At 36.2% G+C, this 8,075-nt stretch overlaps 1 protein-coding gene across 2 annotated transcripts; it reads left to right on the plus strand.

Annotated features, from left to right (window-relative positions):
- Positions 1-468: 468 nt before the first annotated feature.
- On the plus strand, positions 469-6,720 carry LOC107804977 (putative cyclic nucleotide-gated ion channel 14). 2 transcript variants are annotated; one of them, XM_016628944.2, is made up of 7 exons: positions 469-765; positions 851-1,403; positions 1,933-2,145; positions 2,256-2,557; positions 4,846-4,957; positions 5,298-5,534; positions 5,698-6,720. In XM_016628944.2, the coding sequence occupies exons 1-7, from the start codon at positions 737-739 to the stop codon at positions 6,448-6,450; spliced, it is 2,199 nt and encodes a 732-aa protein (XP_016484430.1). In that variant the 5' UTR covers positions 469-736; the 3' UTR covers positions 6,451-6,720. The 2 variants fall into 2 exon arrangements, with proteins under 2 accessions (XP_016484430.1, XP_075109591.1); XM_075253490.1 differs by having other exon boundaries at positions 473-760.
- The last annotated feature ends 1,355 nt before the right edge of the window (positions 6,721-8,075 follow it).

An 8,075-nucleotide genomic window follows, 5' to 3' on the forward strand; every position in this document is an offset into this window, starting at 1 on the left:
AAATATTTTGTTGAAAATATTTTTTTCAGTTTTTAAAAAATGAAAATATTTTATTAAAAACATTTTTTTCTGTTTTTACAGAAAAAAATATTAGTTTTTACAAAAAAAATTGAAAAAAAATATTTTTTTGTAAAAACTGATTTTTTTGTAAAAATTGAAAAAAAAAAGAAGACTTTACTAAATTAGTGGACTATTGGTGTATTAGTTTAAAAAAACAATATATTTTGCAATTTTTTTTACGTTTTAAAAAAAATAATAATTATTTTTAATTTAGCATTGACGTAACGGTCAAAGGGCATAACTGAACCAAAAAAGTAGATAGAGAGGTATTTTTAACCCAATAGGTGGATGAAGGGTATTTTTAAACTTTTCTAATAGTTTAGGGGCATTTTGAAATATATTGTTTGTCTTTTTGTGATCTTTCAAGAAAAGTCAACGCCTTAAATGACAAAAACAAGAGTTGTTTCTGCCCACTTCAGCTCCTCTTTTTTCCCCTCTTTTTTCATTCTTTTCATACCCCATTTGAGAAAAATCTTGAAATTTTCAGCTATTTGAGTATTTCCCCAACACAGTTGCATCTTTTGATTTACCTTATTTATTTTCTTATATTTATCTGCATGTTCTGAAATGGAAGTTTTTGAAAAAGGTAAAGTTCAATCTTGTTACCATTTTGGTATTTTTCTTGGCTTTTGCATTATGTAGTGAAGATCTGTGGGTATTTGTGTGAAGAATTACAATGGAGTTCAAGAAAGCGAAGACGGTAAGGTAAATTTTCAAGTGTGTTTTCTGCTTTGTCATTTCTGTTTTTCTTCTAGTTCATTTTTGTGAATAGTTTTGATGATTTTTATAGGTTTTACAATGATGGGAAACAGAACTTTGAAACATCATGGGAGAAGAGTGAGAACCATAATAGTCTTGAAAAGCAACTACCTTTGTATAAGTCTTCTGAGGGTAGAAATGTTGTTGACAAGGTTGGAGCAAGTAAGGTTCCTAAATTTGGAAAGTTTAAGGTATTCCCAGAAAATTATGTACAAGAGAAAAAGAAAATTCTTGATCCAGGGAGTGAAATAGTGATACAATGGAATAGGGTGTTCTTGTGTTCTTGCTTGCTGGCTCTATTCATGGATCCATTATTTTTTTACATGCCATCAGTGGTGAAAAGGGGCAAGTCCTCATGCATGTCAATTGACTTGAATCTTGGCATTATTGTCACATGCTTTCGAACAGTCGCCGATATATTCTATATGTTACATGTGATTATTAAGTTTAGGACAGCGTATGTTTCGCGAAGCTCAAGGGTATTTGGAAGGGGTGAACTTGTTATGGATAAGAAATTGATTGCAAGGAGGTATTTGAAGTCTGATTTCTTCATTGATGCTATTGCTGCTCTGCCTCTTCCTCAGGTACTTTAAAGGCTCTGCTACTTCATTGGTATATTTAGCTCAAACTCTGTAGTTCATGTTTCAAGAATCAAGCATTAGTTTTCCTTTTGTATAGTCCATTGACCAGTGAAAAAATTGCTGTTAGGCCGATTGTTTCAGTCCATTTTGAACATATTTATGAAAATGACTTAAAGGCTCATATTTCAAAGAAATAATGCATAATGTAGTGATTTGGGGACGTAGGTCGTGTTATTGACCTGTTACAGTAAGTATTTTGAAATGAATTAGGTCACTTGAGAATTTTACATATGTTTGATCATCTATTATTGTCACCTGAACATAATTTTTCGCTTTCCCTACAAGGCACAGAATTTCTTTGTGGTTATTCGTGTGAACTATTAGAATTGATGTTGATGCTAATTATCATTGGCAGCACTTACATTACAAGTCATGATATTTCAAATTAGCATTGGAAATAATCCATCTCCATATTCTGAAAAAGAGAGGAAAAAAAGGAACTAATGGATTTAGCCGTCTTTTTCTTTTGCAGATTGTAATATGGTTCATCATACCTTCAATTAGAAGCTCTCATTCCGATCATACCAACAATGCTCTTGTACTAATAGTCCTGCTGCAATACCTGCCTAGACTCTATCTGATTTTCCCGTTGAGTGCTCAAATTATCAAAGCTGCTGGGGTTGTCACGAAGACAGCTTGGGCAGGTGCTGCTTACAATCTCCTACTCTACATGTTGGCAAGCCACGTAAGTTCCATCCCTGTAACTCTCTTATCTTCTCCTTCTCTATGTAGATAGCAACAATTCTGAAGTCTTGTTACTACTATTGGATAGTGAATCAGGTTCTTTTATTTTAGGTCCTAGGTGCTTCCTGGTATTTATTGTCAATTGAAAGGTATGCTACATGCTGGAAGATAGCTTGCAAAGAGGAGCTCAGTCCTATTCAATGCTCCAGTCATTTTCTCGACTGTGGTACTATAAACCATGCAGACAGGGTAACATGGGTAAACAGCACCCAAATTTTCGGAAGCTGCAATCCTTCTAACTCGACCATTTTCGACTTTGGAATATTTGCAAATGCAGTTACAAACAATGTTGTTTCCACCGACTTCCTTGAAAAGTACTTGTACTGCTTGTGGTGGGGTTTACAAAATTTAAGGTATGGTTTCCATTAGTTCCATTTACTCCAATGCTACTACTATCTTTGATTATAAAGCCATTTTCTCCAACTGTTTTCCAATTTGAATTGAAAATTTCAATTGTATTCTTAGATATCTCGAAGGTCCAAAATGGATTTTGGCATAGGGTGAATCCATTATTCAAATAAGTAATGATCTATGGATTTATATATTAAATAGAAATTGTATTAAGTTGGACTATGCCTAAGACACCATATTAACTGCTTACCTGCTTGATCATCAAAGGCATCATAAAAATTTAAGGAAAACGTGTCAAACCAGCCTGCATATGGTGGACAGTTTTGAAAGAGAGGAATTTAAGATGTTTTGACAATAGAAAAGAGCTCATTAGCAAGATCAAGTTTAACTTTATTCTTTTACTTTCATTTTGGTGCACACAGGAGTTTAGTGAAGACGCTGATAGCACATAAGAATTTTCTTTAGCTTCGTCCAGAATTAAGGCTGTCCAACGGGACGGGCCGGCCTGTCCCGTCCCGCGTCCCATCCCGCCCCAAGTTAAACGGGATGGGCCAATGTTAAACGGGACACGGGATGGGACGGGAAGACCATTTCGTCCCGTTTATCCTGTCCCATTTCGTCCCGTTTTGTCCCGCCCCGTCCCGCCTGTCCCATCCCATCTCGTCCCGTCCCGTCCCGCCTGTCCTAGTTGTCCCGCGAGTTTTTATGGTATATTTGTGGAATTTCTGTTGTATTTGGTTAGTATAAAACAAATCTAACTTATGCACCGGCCATTAATGAAATGATTGCAAAATTTAAAAAGTATTCTTTCTCTATTCCCCAAGTTTATTTAACTTCTACAATACTTAATCCATATTTAAAATTAAGAGGTGCAAAGAGACTTGTTCGTAAAATTTATCAAAAAGCAATTCAAGAATATGAACAACCATCTCTCGAAGACTTCCAAGCTAACATATATTCTTATGTTAGAATCTAGATCAATGTTTGATAAATATAAATCTGTAGAAACAACAAGTGGTGAAACTGCTCCTTCTATAAGTCTAGAGTAGAAATTCTTATGGGAAGACATTGATGATATAACATGTTTTGATTCCTCTATTGATGATGAACTTGATTCTTAGCACCGGAGAATGCTTTTAGCGCAACAATATTTCAAATGGGAGATCATAGACATTCATTAGCAGAGGACAACCTAGAGATTTCCGTATTATTCAGAGATTGGATTAATGCAGAAAGAAGAAATCTTGGTTTTGAAAAATTAACACTAGGGAAGAAGAAAAATACAATGAGATACTTAGCACTGGGACCGATAACGACATGGAGCTCATAGAACATCAATCAACATTCAACACTGCCAATTCCAGAACAATGTCCGAGAGATATTATTGATAAGTTACAAAGAAGCTATATAGGAGCTTACAAATATTAGTATGATAATTTGTAATTGGCTACTAAGAGGCCTAGTTCAGATAGAACCCTTCCTAGAAGGTGGCTGCGTTGATTAGGTGCTCTTCAAAAGAATTATATTTGTATTTGAGATTTGAAAGTTCCATTAATAAAATAAAAGGCTCTAAGTGTTGAATTTTTTTTTATGAATTGTCTTAGTTACTTAATAGTTAATACTTTGAAAGTATATTAAATAAATTATAACTCTATTATAAATTTACAATTACTAGAATATTTCATTACAAGTCTTTTGTTTTAATATTTTATAATTCTTTACTTAGTTTTCTAATTTTCGTTTTAACATAATAACATTTAAGTTTATTAAATAAGTCAAAAATCTAGCCGTTGCAAACTTTAAAAATATAGTAATTTTCAAAAAACTAGACGTTTTTAAAAAAAAAAAATACACTTAAGGCCCACGAACCCGTCCCGTCCCGTTCCGTCCCGTCCCGTCTCGTCCCATCCCGTCCCGTTTGTTAGCGGGACGGGATGGGATGACCGTTTCGTTCCGTTTGTCCCGTCCCGTTTCGTCCTGTTCCACCACCGTCCCGCTTAAATGTCGTCCCCTCCCGTCCCGTCCCATTAATTTCGTCCCGTCCCGTCCCGTTAATTTCGTCCCGTCCCGTCTCATCCCGTTGGACAGTCATATCCATAATTAAGGGAATGTATTCTTTTGGTTGGTTTGCTCTGTACATATTGTACACGATCTTTGTGCTGTTTAATACACCATTACTGATCAAAAGAAAAAGAATTACTTACAACTAGTATAGTACTCGGTATTTGCTATTTGCTGCAGCATTGCAAATCAGGGAAATTGAGCACTTTGTTTTCTGTTTTTGTGCAGTTCTTATGGACAGAACTTGACCACAAGCACATTTATATGGGAAACTTCATTTGCTATTCTTATTGCTATATTGGGGCTAGTTCTGTTTGCTCATTTGATCGGAAACATGCAGGTATAAGCGACAAACCTTGTCTTAGCTGATTTCACATTTGAAGTCTTCATAGACTACTCCTTTTGATTTTGGTAAATATTGGACTCCTTTTCATATTGTTTTTGGTAAATGTAGAACTGGACCAGTAATTTCTTTAAGTTGTACAATTTGACTTCAGTTCTTTCAGATAAACCATTATCATCTCAAGGTATTTATAAGTTATAACCTTTCAACGTTTCTGCGGCTACAATAAAGAGTGCCTCTTCCTACATTTTAGATATTGTGAACTTGTACACTTCATTTTGCAAAACCTATTCTTCGAACTAATATAAGTCTAACTGCTCCCCCTTTATTATTGTAGACATACTTACAATCTATCACTATGAGGCTTGAGGAGTGGAGGCTCAAGCGACGAGACACTGAAGAATGGATGAGGCATCGCCAACTCCCTCAGGATCTTCAAGAACGTGTCCGACGTTTTGTACAGTACAAGTGGCTTGCCACTCGAGGAGTAGACGAAGAATCTATCCTGCATGCTTTACCTTCAGATCTTCGTCGTGACATCCAACGCCACCTATGTTTAGACCTTGTTCGGCGTGTAAGTCATTTTCTTTGTTTTCTCTTGTTGCGCTTCAAACTTGTAACATTAATAATTTATTTGGAATGATTGTTCAATACTTGTTTTTTGTTACTGTGTGAATATCAAACAAGTTATGTATTATTATTTCGTTTGAGTTCATTTTTTCTTTTTCTTTTTGCAGGTTCCCTTCTTCTCACAAATGGATGATCAGCTGCTTGATGCCATTTGTGAACGTCTGGTTTCATCGTTATGTACCGAAGGAACATACATAGTACGTGAGGGTGATCCGGTAATTGAAATGCTGTTTGTTATCAGAGGAACATTAGAGAGCTCAACCACGAATGGGGGCCGAACGGGCTTCTTCAACTCAATTACTTTGAGGCCAGGTGACTTTTGTGGTGAGGAACTTCTTGCGTGGGGATTATTGCCAAGATCCACTCTTAACTTGCCTTCATCGACGAGAACAGTGAGAGCCCTGTCGGAAGTAGAAGCCTTTGCATTACGAGCAGAGGATCTTAAGTTTGTAGCCAATCAATTCAGACGTCTCCATAGTAAGAAGCTACAGCACACCTTCCGTTATTACTCTCACCACTGGAGAACTTGGGCTGCCTGTTTCGTTCAAGCTGCTTGGCGTCGTTTCAAGAAGAGAAAGCTGGCTAAAGACCTTAGTAGGAGTGAGTCCTTGTCTTACGTTACCGAGGATGAGCAATCAGCGAATGAAAGTGAATGTGAACATGAATATGAGGATGATCAACAAAAGAAGAATAAACCAGCAAACTCTTCAAATGTAAAGCAGAACCTTGGAGTTACAATATTGGCATCAAGATTTGCTGCAAACACAAGGAGAGGAGCTCAGAAGATGAAGGATATGGATTTGCCTAAGTTACAGAAGCCTGAGGAGCCCGACTTTTCAGCTGAGCCAGATGATGACTAGCTCGACTTATGACAGATTACAACTGAAATTCTACAGAAGCAATATAAAGACAGTACTACGATGAATTTAAAGAATTTTACTCATGTTACAAAAGGAAAAAGATACATGTTGTGCTGCAGATGATTATAACTATTCGCTAGACTTTACTTGTAAGTAGAAAAGGGTCAAGGGAAATTAGGTTCCTATAAAATATGAGAAAACTTAAATGAAAACAGTAATTATAGGTCAGTGTATGTTGAAGAAAAACAAAAGGATATGTTTTATGTGTCATTCTTTTTGTTGGCAAACATAGATTTAGTTTAGTGAACATGTACGTTAATGTCAAATGATATGTAAACTAATCAAGATGATAATCAATTGGTTTCTCAACTTCTACTCTATCCTTTTCACTGGGAAGCTAATAATTCCTTTATTTTAAAAGCACTCTAGAGTAAATAATTAAGCAGAAGTAAGATGAAAATATAAGCAATATACACAGTTGGGCAATGTTAGAAATGTTAAAATATGATAGAGATGATGCGAACACATTTTGAGATGATGCGAACACAGTTGGGCAAGAAAATTGATTCATCTTGCAATCAAGCCTTCCTCTTATTGTTGGCATCTTTGCCGGACTAAGGGTGGCAAGTGGGCCGGTCCGGGACCGGGACCGTAGTTCAAATGGGCCAAACGGGCCAAGACCGGTAGAACCGGTATATGTGGGCCTGGGCCGGTCTCGTAGGTCGGTTCAACGCTTTGGGGCCGCTAGGACCGGGACCGTTTGGGACCGGTCCCGGTCCCTGGCGGGCCAAACGGTCCCAACGGTAAAATTTAAAAAAAAACTGGTCGTTGGAAAAGTTTAAAAAATAGCCGTTGGGCTGTCAAAAATAGCCGTTGGGCTGTCAAAAATAGTCGTTGGCTATTTAGAAAATAGCCATTTAACCTCAACTTTGTTTTAACTCCAAACTTTTTATAATTACACTTTTTCCCTATTTTCAACTACAAATACCCTCTCATTCTTTCATTTTTCTTACACAATCATCAATTTATCACAATCTCTCTCTAATTTTCTTCTATACTTGCTACTATTGCTTATTTTATTGTTACAATTTGTGAAATTTTTTTGAAGTTGGTGAATTGACGTCTTCAAGTCTTCAACGATAATCAATTTTCAACAAATTGTTCGTCAATTCGGTAAACTCGTTCCAACTCTTATTTTAATATTATAGTTTTATTTGCTTTATTTATTTTCTATTACTTGATTAATTAAGATGACTTCCTTAAAAAAACTTTTTGGTAAAAATAAGGGAAAATTCAAGAGTGGCGAATCTAGTGGCCAAGTTGTTGCTCCTCCACTGCCCCTGGCTCCCCAAACCAAACTCCATATCCGTCCTACACCTGCTATTCTTGATAGCGATAATAGTTTATTACAATTTACTGAGAGTTAATTTTGCCATAATATTGCAGCTGGTGAACAATTAGACCATGAATTAATGAATGCTCTTTATTCTAATAATACTATTGATGAAAATGATGATGAGGAAATTGATTTTGATGAAACTCAACCGGATGATAATACACCCACTAGTCCTGCTCCTGATGTTAACCCAACTAGTGATAACCCTGCTAATCCAAATGATGCCCCA

This window comes from Nicotiana tabacum, chromosome 1 (assembly GCF_000715075.1).
Source record: "Nicotiana tabacum cultivar K326 chromosome 1, ASM71507v2, whole genome shotgun sequence".
In the NCBI taxonomy this organism is placed as follows: Eukaryota; Viridiplantae; Streptophyta; class Magnoliopsida; order Solanales; family Solanaceae; genus Nicotiana; species Nicotiana tabacum.